We start from the raw sequence: 12985 nt of genomic DNA, 5'->3' as shown, positions 1-12985 counted from the left end.
CGAGGGAGGGAGGGAGAGAGAGAGAGAGAGAGAGAGAGAGAGAGAGAGAGAGAGAGAGAGAGAGATTGGGCCTAGGTTGGGTCTTTGAAACCTCAAAGCCTACCTCTAATGACATACTTCCTCCAACAAGGCCATATCTACTCTAAGAAAGCAATAGCGCCGTCCCCAAACCTTTTAAGTGGTGTCATTCTGTGATAACTAGGCACACAAATATATAAACCTATAGGAGCTACACCTTTTTAAACTTCCACAAATGGTTATGATAAGGGACTGTCTAGATCAAGCTGATCTATTGGCATGTGTAGAAAGGATTTTCTTAATCATATAAATTGACATGGGACGACCCAGTTCACTGTGGCTGGCACCATTCCCTAGATTTATATAGTGTACTATGTAAGTATAGAAGAAGTATGCGGAGCACTAGAAATGCATTCATTGCTCTTTGCTCTTGAGAGTGAATATGATGTAACTAGATGCTTCACTCTCCTGTCACCTTGACTTTCCCCTGCCTGAGTTGCACTATAACCTGTGAGCGAAAAAGAAACTTTTTTTTCCACTAATTTAATTATTGTCAGGGTGAACTAGGACATTTAGCATTATGTACCACCTTTCTTCCCCCTTTGGAAACTCTCAGATCTCCCGAGGCATAAGAAAAGTAAACAGTAAATTTCTTTTATCAGTTATTTTGCACATTGCTGTGAGCAAATACTTGGCAAAAGGCGACTTAAGGAAGTGCTTACTTTGGGGATACTGTCTCAAACATGGTGGGTGAGGCATGATGGCAGGAACATGAAGCAACTGAGAACATTACATCTGCAATCAGGAGGTAGATAGTGATGAATGCTAGGTTAATGTTCAGCACTTTCTCGTTTTCCTTCAGCTTGGGACACAAGTCCATGGGATGGTGTCATTCACATTCAGGTTTTTTCTTCCGTTCTCTGTTAAACCTTTCTGAAAACACCTTCAGAAATACCTGGAGGTGTGCTTTCCAGTGGCTGTACATCCAGTAAAGTTGATGATCAAGATTAATCATCATATTTCATGTTCAGTCCAGTGAAGACTAAGCCACAATTCCCACCCCACAGTGTTCTATGTCTCTTGAGTCATTCCAAGAAGGTAAACAGTATATATACCATAGGAAGGAAGTCCAGATTGAGTACATTTTTTAACTAAAAATTGAGGTGGACTTTAGTCAAGACTTTCTAATAAGAACTTATAAGCTAACAGTTTTTCATCCTATCTTGAAATTTTAATTTTAAATATTTTCAAAATCTCTGATCTCACATATCTACATATTTATAAGTATAATTTTCTCTCAGTTTCCTGACCTATTTAGTTTTCTTGTTCGTATGAATAAAGTTTTATTGCAATTCAACTATACACACTGTATCACTTTTCTCAGGCTATGGCAACAAATAATTGCAAATATGGTAGCTTGGAGAAAGGAACAGAAATTGACTTTCTGTTTGAAGGTTTGAAGTCTAAAATCAAGGTGTAGACATATCTTGGCTTCCTCCAACAGATCTAAAGGAGGATGTATCCTGCATCTTCCTGCTACTGATGGCTGTCAGCACTCTTTGTGGTGTAACATGCTACTAGCCTTTGCCTGTGTCTTCATATGGCATTTAGTTCTTTCCTTTGTGGTTCAGATTTGTTTCTCTCTCTTCTTCCTTAAAGCTACTTGCCACTGGATTGAGGAACTGCACAGATAATTCAAAATGATTTAATATCAAAATCTTTCAGTAAATATGATTGACGATTTTCCAAATATGGTCACATATTCAATAAAAAAACTTTCTCAAAGTGGACATGCCATTTGTGGACCAACATTCCACCCATACTCCCATGTGTTTATGTATCTACCATCTATGGCTGCTTTCATGTTAAAAATGATCTAAAACACATCAAATATTTCCTATTTGGCCCTCTTTCTAGAAAGTCTTTCCCAAATTTTAGTCTAAATCTGGGGCCCTGTTGCAATGAATCTCTGCTCACTAGCCTATCTCCTAACAACAGTCTGTCCTGCGTGCCAGTGCGTGTGTGCGCGCACACACACACACATAAGAGAGAGAGAAAGAGAGAGAGGTAATCTATTTTTGTTGTTGATGTTGAAGTCGCACAACATATACTGACTGTAAAGTTAGATGCCAATATGGCCACTCTCTAACTCGGTGTCCTTAAAAGTATATATTTTACTGTTGCTTATAAAATGCAGATATTTAGCAAAATGATGCTAATACTGTTCAGCATTATATAATTTGGGAAAAAAATACTACTATATATAGTAAAACTGATTTTCTTTTCCAAATACCATGCATGTCAGTATGTCCCAAATAAGGGACAGGGGGTGGAAAGAACAGATGGAAAACTAGTAGGACCCTAACTTTTCCTCAGAAAATTGCTTCTGTAATCAACAAAACAATAGCCACAGAATGACCTACTTCTCCCTCTTGTTAAATATCAGCGCAAATCTCCACACGTAAATTACACATGACAAGACCCTTGAAGAGCAAATGGAATAATATTTAAATTCATGTTTTGCAATTTTAATTGGTGTGAAACATCAAACAAATCTTCACATACTCCCATGATGCAAATGATTGCTGAAATAAGCCTAAATATTAACTATGCCCAGAAATAGCTAAAAAGAAGTCCTGTGAGGGATACATCTTGTGTATTATATACACACATCCATATGCTTATAGATATGAATACTAACATGTATACATGAATATATTATTACTACTAAGGTACAATGAGGCTGAAAATGAGGTACCACATTTTGTTTCTTAATAAATGTAGGAGAAGTATGAAGATCCTTGACTGTCTCATAATTCAAGAAAGATGAAGTCATTATCATATCTTACCAACTAGGGAATGTTACATCTCACTTCACAAAGTAAATGGAGTATTTTCTGGGAAAACCATCCATTAGAATATCACCTTTAAGGATTATAAAAGTTTTTATTATATATTTCCGTTCATGGGTACCTTTGAGGCCCACTAATAAAAGCAAGGGCTAGAGGGAGTTAAGATATCACCCTCTCCTCCCAGATGCTGTTACATGTTATCAAATAGCACCTCTATTTTGTGCAGTATCAATTTGATTAAGTCTCCTAACCAAGGAATCTCACACCTGCGACCTACGTCAACTAGTACTCCATTTAGAATGTTGAATAACCGTGCTTACAGAGTGATAAAAAGCCATTAAAGTACGAAACAGGCAGGACTGAGGAGATGACTCCCTAGATGAGATGCTTGTTGTGCAAACATGAAGGCCTGAGTTTTGGATCCTTATTACCCACATGAAAATCCATGTCTGCTGGTGTGCAACTATAATCCTAACACTGGGAAGGCAGAGACAAGTGGATCCCAGTAGCTTACCAGTCAGCCAGCCTAACTGAATCAGCAAGCTCCAGGTTTAGCAATAGACTCAGACTCAAAACTAGATGATGAAAAGTGATAAAGATAGATATCAGGCATTAATGTCTGGCATCTGTGTACATGGTCATTGGTGACCATGGCCACATACAAACATATGTATGTATGTATGTATGTATGTATGTATGTATGTATGTATATGTATATGTGTATATATATATATGTGTGTGTGTGTGTGTGTATCATATGCAATACACACACACACACACACATACACAGAGAGAGAGAGAGAGAGAGAGAGAGAGAGAGAGAGACCTCTACCATTCCTGAGAGCAGACAGCATAATAACATATCTATATGATTCTTTCTCTTTAGGAACAGAAAATAAAGGCAAGCATAATCTCCTTGGTCCTGATTGGAACTGTATGACCCAGATGACCACCTTCATTGGCGAAGGGGAACAAGAAGCCCAAATCACATATATAGATTCTAAGCAGAAGACAGTTGAGATGGCAGACAGCACCATGTGTCCCAAAGAGCACCGGCACTTATATATCGACAACACATACAGTTCAGATGAACTTAGCCAGCCACTGACCCAGCCAGGGGATGCCTCCTGTGAGGCTGACTATAGGAGCCTAGCTCAACGGTCCCTTTTGACCCTCTCAGGTCCAGACACTCTGAAGAAAGCACAGGAATCTCCTCGAGGAGCTAAAGTGTCCTTTATTTTTGGAGATCTTGCCTTAGATGATGGCATGAGTCCCCCAACTCTAGGCTATGAAAGAATGTTAGATGAGAATCCAGAAATGCTAGAGAAGCAGAGGAATCTCTTCATCAGCAGTGCCAATGACATGAAAAACTTGGACCTCACTCCAGACACAGACAGCATTCAGTTTGTGGCAAATTCTGTTTATGCAAACATAGGTGACGTGAAGAACTTTGAGGCCCCTGAGGGGATAGAGGAGCCCCTCTTACATGACATCTGTTATGCAGAAAACACAGATGATGCAGAAGATGAAGATGAGGTGAGCTGTGAGGAGGACCTTGTGGTGGGTGAAATGAACCAACCAGCCATCCTTGACCTGTCTGGATCAAGTGATGACATAATTGATCTCACGACCCTGCCTCCTCCAGAAGGAGATGATAATGAGGATGACTTCCTCCTGCGTTCTCTGAACATGGCCATCGCTGCTCCCCCACCTGGCTTTAGAGACAGTTCTGATGAAGAGGACACTCAGAGCCAGGCAACGTCCTTCCATGAGGACAAAGAACAAGGCAGCAGCCTGCAGAATGAGGAGATCCCTGTGTCCCTCATTGATGCTGTGCCCACCAGTGCAGAGGGCAAGTGTGAGAAGGGACTGGACCCTGCAGTCGTTTCCACACTGGAAGCCCTAGAAGCTCTTTCAGAAGAACAGCAGAAGAGTGAAAATTCAGGTTCTTTCACCATTGTTACGTTTATTCACTGATAACCATTGTCATCTCATCCTTTTGAGTCATTTGTTCTTGGAGTCCTGTTATGTGGTGTTTCCATTTCATACATGTCCCATTTCATAAATATGCTGAACTACTATCATGGGGGTTTCTGTTAGGTGGTTTCCTTTGTTGCTAGTTAAAAAAAATGATGTTCCCCCCCCCTCTGGAACAACTGTGCAATAAAATCATAGTTCTTACTGAAAAGGGAAAAATCTTGTTTTTTTTTTTAAATTTTGTTTTGTCATTGTTGTTTGTTTTCATTTTTGTAATTATAACGAGTCACATTTTCTTGCATGTCTCTAAGTGCCTCTGCTCCAGCCATTAATTGCTTCTTGTTTTTTATGGCATACAGGTGTAGCCATCTTGCGGGCCTATAGTCCCGAGTCTTCATCAGACTCGGGCAATGAGACTAATTCTTCTGAAATGACAGAGGGTTCTGAGCTAGCTGCAGCACAGAAGCAGTCGGAAAGCCTCTCCCGAATGTTCTTGGCCACTCATGAAGGCTATCACCCTCTGGCAGAAGAGCAGACAGAGTTCCCCACCTCCAAAGCCCCCTCAGTGGGCTTGCCTCCAAAGTCCTCCCATGGCCTGGCTGCTCGCCCAGCAACTGACCTCCCACCCAAAGTTGTGCCTTCCAAGCAGATCCTTCACTCAGACCACATGGAAATGGAGCCAGAAACCATGGAGACCAAGTCAGTCACTGACTATTTTAGTAAACTTCACATGGGGTCAGTGGCATATTCCTGTACCAGCAAAAGGAAAAGCAAGCTTGCTGAGGGAGAGGGGAAATCCCCCCTGAGTGGGAATGTACCAGGGAAAAAACAGCAAGGAACCAAACTAGCAGAGATGGAGGAGGACACCAAAGGCAAAGTTGGCACTGTGTCTTCAAGAGACAATCCACACCTCAGCACTTTTAACCTGGAGAGAACTGCCTTTCGTAAGGACAGCCAAAGATGGTATGTGGCCTCTGATGGTGGGGTGGTAGAGAAAAGTGGAATGGAAGCATCAGCCATGAAAGCCTTTTCTAGAGGTCCAGGTCTGGGGAACAGAGAGGCTGAAGGGAAAGAAGATGGCACTGTGGAAGGAGAGGCTGATGATGCTTCAGGACTTGGCCAAGGGGACCACTTCCTAACAGATATGACCTGTGTAACCTCAGCCAAAGACTTAGACAACCCTGAAGATACTGACTCTCCCACTTGTGGCCATGCCACTAAGCTTCCTGAGGCTGAAGACAATGTGGCTCGCCTTTGTGACTACCATTTGGCCAAGCGAATGTCATCCCTGCAGAGTGAGGGCCATTTTTCTCTCCAGAGCTCTCAAGGCTCTTCAGTGGACACAGGCTGTGGCCCTGGCAGCAGTACCAGTGCCTGTGCCACTCCTGTGGAATCACCCCTCTGCCCATCCATGGGGAAGCACCTGATTCCAGACGCTTCTGGGAAAGGCGGGAGTTATATGTCACCAGAGGAGAGAGCACCTGGCCATCCCAACCATGGAGCCACCTTCAAGGAACTGCACCCACAGACAGAAGGGATGTGTCCACGCATGACAGTGCCTGCTCTGCACACAGCCATTAATGCCGACCCCCTATTTGGCACTTTGAGAGATGGATGCCATCGACTGCCCAAGATTAAGGAAACCACAGGTACAGCAATGATGGATTTAGTGTTTTATGTACCAGGAGCATGGGGACCTTATTTACAACAAATCTAAAAATACAGAGTAAAAGGTAGAAAGGAAAAAAAAAGACCATGGAGCTGTTTAGTAGTGATCAGTGACCCATTGACAATAAATAGTGGGGTTTGAGTCTGGAACAATGTGGGAAATAGATTTTTCTCATTATAATCTTGCTTTGTTCTTACTTTAGAATTTGATGGAGTCATAAATTTTGTTCTAAATTCTGAGTGCAGAGGCCCCCTATGACACACAGCTACAAGATAGTATTGCATAAGATTACGTAGCACTTTGATTTCCTTCTTGCTGAGATCATTCCTTTCTAGTTTTGCTGTCGTGTTGTGTAGAGAAGGATATAAAGCAGGCAGTGAGGGAGACTGGAGCATTTGGGAAAGAGTATATGTGTCTCAGCAGAGTCATGCCTTCCTGTCTTACCTTTGGGAGACACCTTCCAATGGACTAAAGTAATAGTCCCATGTCTTCAATGGACATCTGTGTCGAAAAGAGTTGGAAGAGTTATGACTCCCTCAAATAAAATCTGTATCAAGAAGATAACACAGTCACCTTTCGTGCTCACCATAACCCACTCCCCAGCAAGCTCCCCTCATCCTGACCTACTTAGCTGATCATCAGATGACCCAAGCAGATGCTATTAAGGCTTCATGTTAGGACAATAGTGTTTTTCCCATAGTGGCCAGAAGAGATTACTGAGATCTCATACAGCTTAATTTCTAGTCCTACCCTTTAAAAATGTCTTGAGTCTTCAAAAGATTGTGATGTTGCCTCCAAACTCACCATTAGCTTTGGTTTCCTACTCTAGGCAAACCATCTGTGAGTGTTATTCAGCTCATTTGGCTTGAAAACAGATTTTGCCTCCGTTACCTCTTGTTCTTTTACATATAATATGTTAGTTTTCCTACAAAAGTTGAGCAACTTGTCTAGTGTCTTGACCTCAAGCCCTATGTCAAACAAACTTTACAACTCATGCTGTCCTCTTAAAACAGGTGGCTGAGTTAATTATCAAGAATCCAATTAGAATGCTTAAAAAATTGTCACCATGCCCCAATTAATCCAATTCCCTTAAAATGAAACTTAAATATCTCAAACCTGTTGGGATAATGTATGCAGTGGGATGCTTATTTACTAACTATAAATCTAACCATTGGAAATTCATGAAATATAATTGTCTCCATACAAATGCTTCAGATTTCAAGACAAATTCAACTGAGTCAGTAGTTCCAGAAGTAATAGACTCCAGGAATTCTTGCCGTCCATTGACATGAATAAGTTATTTGGAAGCAATCGTTGGGAAGCAGGGTAGCCCTGACACATAGCAACTCTTTTTAAATAGACTCCTGGGAAATGACAGGCATCACGTAGAGCAGTAGTGAAAATGTCCACCCAAGAGATGCTTAACGACTCTGTTTTTCTACTACCCCTAGTGTAGCTTTGACAGAGCCTGGGAAGGAGAGACAAGGAGGCATGCCTTCAGCTTGGTCTCCACATCCTGAAGTTGATCCCATCCTGCTACCATCAAATATTCACTTGGAATCAAAGGTGCCAAGCCCAAATCAAGACCCTAATGATTTCTCCCAAGGAAACCAGGCATTCGGAGAGGCTGTGAGCTGGCGGCCAGCAGATCTGAGAGGGGGGAGCCTCAGGACACCCCCCAGCCAGAGGGCTCTCAGACATAGCAGCAGTATCCTCTCAGGACCCGTAGGTTTGGAGACCTTCCAAGAGAGAACCAAGGGTGTAGTCAGCTTGAAGTATCCAGGAATCACAGAAGCACAGGAGGCCCATTCAGAAAGACGAGCAGAACTCCCTCTGGGGAAGAAGCTCACCAAAAGTTTTTCCCAAAGCTCAATGCACTTTATCTCTGAGGGAAAGTTTCACAAAAGGTCCCCCATGTCTCATAAAGACTCAAAGGTGTATAGGACCCTACCCTTAAGGAAGCTGGAAAGCAGCAACTGGAGATGCCGAGGACCCTTCAGCTACTGTTTTCTAAACCAAGGGCAGGATGAAGATGGGGATGAGGATGAAGAGGAAGGAGAGGCCACCCTTCAGGTCTCTTGTCTCTATCGACCACAGATAACCCAAGCCATGCCAGAACCAAGTAACTCATCCTTGGTTGTTGGACTGCAGAAGCAAGGGGAAGAACTGTCCAGAGGGACAGTACTGAAGGTCTGGACAGAAGACCCAGATGGCCCAGATGACTTGGACTTCAGCAGTCTGGCTTTTGATGCCCGGATTGCAAGAATAAATGCCCTAAAGGCAAACACATATGGAATGCCCAATGGGTTTCTTGAAGCCCAGAATGATGCCAATGAGCTGCTCTGCCTTGTGAGGGCAACCAAGGCAAAGAGGGAGGAGTCACGCCCTGAAGCATATGACCTTACACTTTCTCAGTACAAGCAACTGTTATCCATTGAGTCCAGACAGTTGGGAAGTGCCTGTAGGAAAATGGCAATGGCCGAGAAAAGCCCAGAAGAGATGCTCCTAGCTATGAGTTCCAGTTTTCAAGTGCTCTGTTGCCTAACAGAAGCTTGCATGCGGTTAGTGAAAGTTGTGAACTCTGAAACACAGCGGCAAGAAATTGTAGCGAAGATTGATGAAGTGGTCATAAACTATATTTGTCTCCTGAAAGCTGCTGAGGCAGCCACTGGCAAGACCACTGGGGATCCTAGTATTGGACTATCGATGCGACATTCAACCACCATGGCCGCTCTTGTAAGCACACTAACACGTTCTCTCAAGATGCTTTTAAATAAATAAATATGAAAGTCACATCATAATCTATCTTTGCAAAGCCATACATGAACTTTTCTTTACTTTCTGTGTACAATGAACAGATATCTCCTTTCTTCTCTCTGTATATTTTGTTCTTTTATATAAAATAGGAGATAGAAGTTACATTGATGAAATGTTGAAAAGTCTTAATCAGATATATTCTGTTTATATTATACATATATACATGTAGAAGGAATATATGAGAAAATGATGGCATTTGGCTATTTTTCATATAGTCAAAACTCTAAGCATATGATATGGAGTTTTAAATTCTACATTGTTAGAAGAAAACAATGAATCCTATCACCTCTCCTTCCAAATGGATACTTGGAGATCCTATCATTCATATTTAGAAGAAAGGCCAAAAAAAAGTAGAAAAGAAATCAAAGTGTATATAAAACAGTACCTGTGTTTTAAAATTATAATTTTTAAACATTGGAAGTAGCAAAAAATATATTTAAAATTCAAGAAGCTATTATGAATTATTAGAAAATATATATAATAAATTAATGTTTTGCTCATAGTGTTTTGTTATTGGATGCTTTCTTCCAAGAATCCCCACATATTCAATTTTGGTTTATGCTATTTGGGCTACAGATTGACAGGGATGGGCAGATTCCATTGTGTCAGCTTAAATGCTCCTTACAGTATTTTTAGACTTAAAAGGCTTCCCAAATGAAAGAACAGGGGAAATGATGGGCAGGTTCCTAGGCAATAGCTAGAGGTATGGGTTGTCTAATTACATAAAGTAAGTGGAATTAGTAATGCCAAAATTAAATTGTTTGATGAAAAGAGAGATCTGGTTGACTCAATGACAAAAATACGTAAACCAAAGGCATTATTTCCTTCCAACTCAACCATGAAGCTTACGATTTCCTTTAGAGAACACCTAATAACGTATTTGTAGATTTACACAAAAGCAGAAGATTTAATGAGCACAAAAAGTGCAGACCCAGTAATGTAAATCAGAGCGCACCCTAGCACCTGGGAAACACTGCTCAGCCTTCAGCTCCTAGCCCTTAGCTCCATGAAGGGCTTCATGTAGCCCCTCTACTACAGGGGCATGGCTAACAACAAAACATGGAAGGACAGCCTACTACTGGGACAAAATTTCAAATCTAGAATGTTCCAGAAAATAAAGGAGAGATGACTACGCTCAAAATTGAAACCATGATTCAAAAAGTAATATTTGCCTAATGAGTACTTCATTTGGCTGATAGATAGAAATACAAAATCTGAAGAGAAACATGGCAAATCTGACTATTTCAGGTGAAACTAAGGAAATACAAAGATGCATTCTGAACTGTCATCACTCAAATTACACCTTTGGGTCAAAACAAAAGAAGGCAAACTCTTCAATCATAAGTTAAATTGATATGTACATATGTAGTTTCTGGATCACTCTGTAGTCAAGCTCCCCACATTCCTATTTCTGTAAATGGCTTAGAATAAGAGTAGTATAGCAAGAACCAATATTTCTCATTTTGTAGCCTGCCATGCAGGAGACCTAGCAAGGTCTACAGTTGCTATCTCTCTCTGGTCAGCCATTCATTCCACAGAGACTCAGCAAATGCAACACCACAGATTTACAGATTGTAACCAATGAAAGGAGTTCAGACATATGTTATTATAAATAATGTTTGATTAAATAATAAAACATTTCATTACAATTCTAAATATTTGGTGTTTTGCTGTTGAGAGACATTAGTGGTGTTTACTGTGGAAAATCTTAGCAAATATTCTGTGTACTATAATACAAACAACAATAGGATGTGTGCTCTGTGTCAGACAATGTGCTAAACATTATTATCACGTGTATTATCTCATGTAATCATCTCTATGGTCTCTTGGTTTGGACACTATCATTAGTTCCTTCTGGAGGCATTATGGTTTACTAGTTATGAAATGTGGGGCTTAGGGTCAGAAACATCTTGATTTAAATTTTGGTCCTGCCATTCCCTAGCCCTTTCATTGTGGGAAAGCTATCTCTCAGTCTTGATATCCTTATTGTGAAATGGACTTCAGTAATGAAATCTATTTCCATAGGGTTTTCACAAGTTTTAAGTAAAATTGTGTATTGTAAAGTTCTTACCACAATATCTGATGGAGAATAAGTATTCAATGTTAGATATTATAATTATCATAATTGTTGTGTTAAATATATTGCCCAAGATACTGTGTGGAGAATATTTGTTTTCAATGCATATTGTATCCTGACTGTGTGCAGAACACATTATGTGTAGTGCATAATCTGAAAAGAAGCATACAAGGAAATGATGGTCCTTTTTCAAATTGCAAATCTAGCTAGAACAACTTCCTACTCCATTGTGGTTCTTTGAGAAGCCTCAGGGAAATAGCTCTGGGTCCTTCTAGCCAATCTCCCATTTCCTGTGGCTACTCCAGTAAGTTTCTGTTCTCCTAAACAAAGTCTTTACTATTCAAAAATCTCAAAATGCCCCCTCACCGTCATTAAGCATGGGGCTCCTAACTGGAGTTCGTGTCCATTAGAATATAGGAAGAACATACTAGAGTGATACTTGTGTTTATTTTTATCTAGTTTTTTTATGTTTGTGTATGTTTTATAATGGCATAATAGTACAGTGGTACATGTACATAATTTTAAATAAATAAATAAATAAATAAACAAACAAGCATAAGTCTGGTGCATGTATGCAAAATACCATCACAGGTAGAGTGGCAGTCACTAAAGTTTGAAGATCATGGAACTGGCTTTGAAGTTTGTTTCATTCAGAGTCCAGCCTGTTTTCCTAAATGTCTCTCTCGCCATTTTCATTTAGCTATCACTATAAAAGGTACAAAAGCGTGCAAGAATGCATGCAATTATTAAAGGTGCTAACTGGTGACTCCGTGGACATCAACTCCTGATCAGTATTACTTGCTCCCTTTCTACACACCTCCTCCCAGCCTGTGTGATTTAGAAGCAACTCTCTGGTATCACGTCACTTAATCCATGAATATGCCATTAGGAATCTTCTAGGAATAAGAACTTTAAAAAATAACCACAATGCCACTTCACATATAAAAATAGGCAATTCCTCCATATCATTAAACAAACATTACAGAAATAAATGGTAATGAAAGTGAAAGTCCCTTACAAACTGAGCCTCCAGAAACCTTGCCAACAATTACTGCCATCTTTCCCCCACCCATTTATTTTTATTTATTGGTATTTTCATTCATTTCACTCTTCCGAGTTTAACTATGAACTCAGTTGGTGGGAGCACATGAATCTTAATTCATTCACATGTCATGTAAGTGAATTTGTCAGAAGGAACATTGTAGGCATGAGAGAGAGAGATGTCACATGAACAACATTCATAGCATTGGTAAGATCCACTATTTGATACAGTTGCTTCAGTGTCAAACTTAACATGGAATCCACCAATTTTGGGCTCAACGGGAATGAATCTAATCACATAAGGAATAATTTTCTAGAAAATAGAGGCTAAAAATAAGTTTTGAAACCATTAGCTACAATACCACCACAAGTTTGATTAATTTTGCTAAGAACGCCATCTTTTCATGGTAGACAGTCTCCATTTGCTTATATTCCATTTGCATATACTTCCAGTGCCAATTATCAACTGCCTTAGTGCTCTTTCTGAGCCAATCAGAATGATACTTTAATCTCTTCTGCCTGCATTTTGCTTTA

At 40.4% G+C, this 12985-nt stretch overlaps 1 protein-coding gene across 7 annotated transcripts in view; it reads left to right on the top strand.

Moving 5' to 3' along the window:
• Frmpd4 (FERM and PDZ domain containing 4) overlaps positions 1-11959 on the top strand; it is a 992697-nt gene extending 980738 nt beyond the window's left edge. For 4 of the 7 annotated variants that reach the window (XM_028761867.1, XM_028761861.1, XM_028761870.1 and 1 more), the window contains 3 exons: positions 3757-4815; positions 5207-6496; positions 7968-11959. In XM_028761867.1, the coding sequence (XP_028617700.1) occupies positions 3757-4815; positions 5207-6496; positions 7968-7972 (2354 nt within the window). In that variant the 3' untranslated portion in view covers positions 7973-11959. The remainder of the gene's footprint in view (positions 1-3756; positions 4816-5206; positions 6497-7967) is intronic. The other 3 variants (XM_028761843.1, XM_028761849.1, XM_028761854.1) reach the window with 2 other exon arrangements.
• Positions 11960-12985: the final 1026 nt, after the last annotated feature.

Source organism: Grammomys surdaster, unplaced genomic scaffold (assembly GCF_004785775.1).
Source record: "Grammomys surdaster isolate TR1022 unplaced genomic scaffold, NIH_TR_1.0 131, whole genome shotgun sequence".
NCBI lineage: Eukaryota > Metazoa > Chordata > Mammalia > Rodentia > Muridae > Grammomys > Grammomys surdaster.
This window is presented reverse-complemented; position numbering and strand designations above follow the sequence as displayed.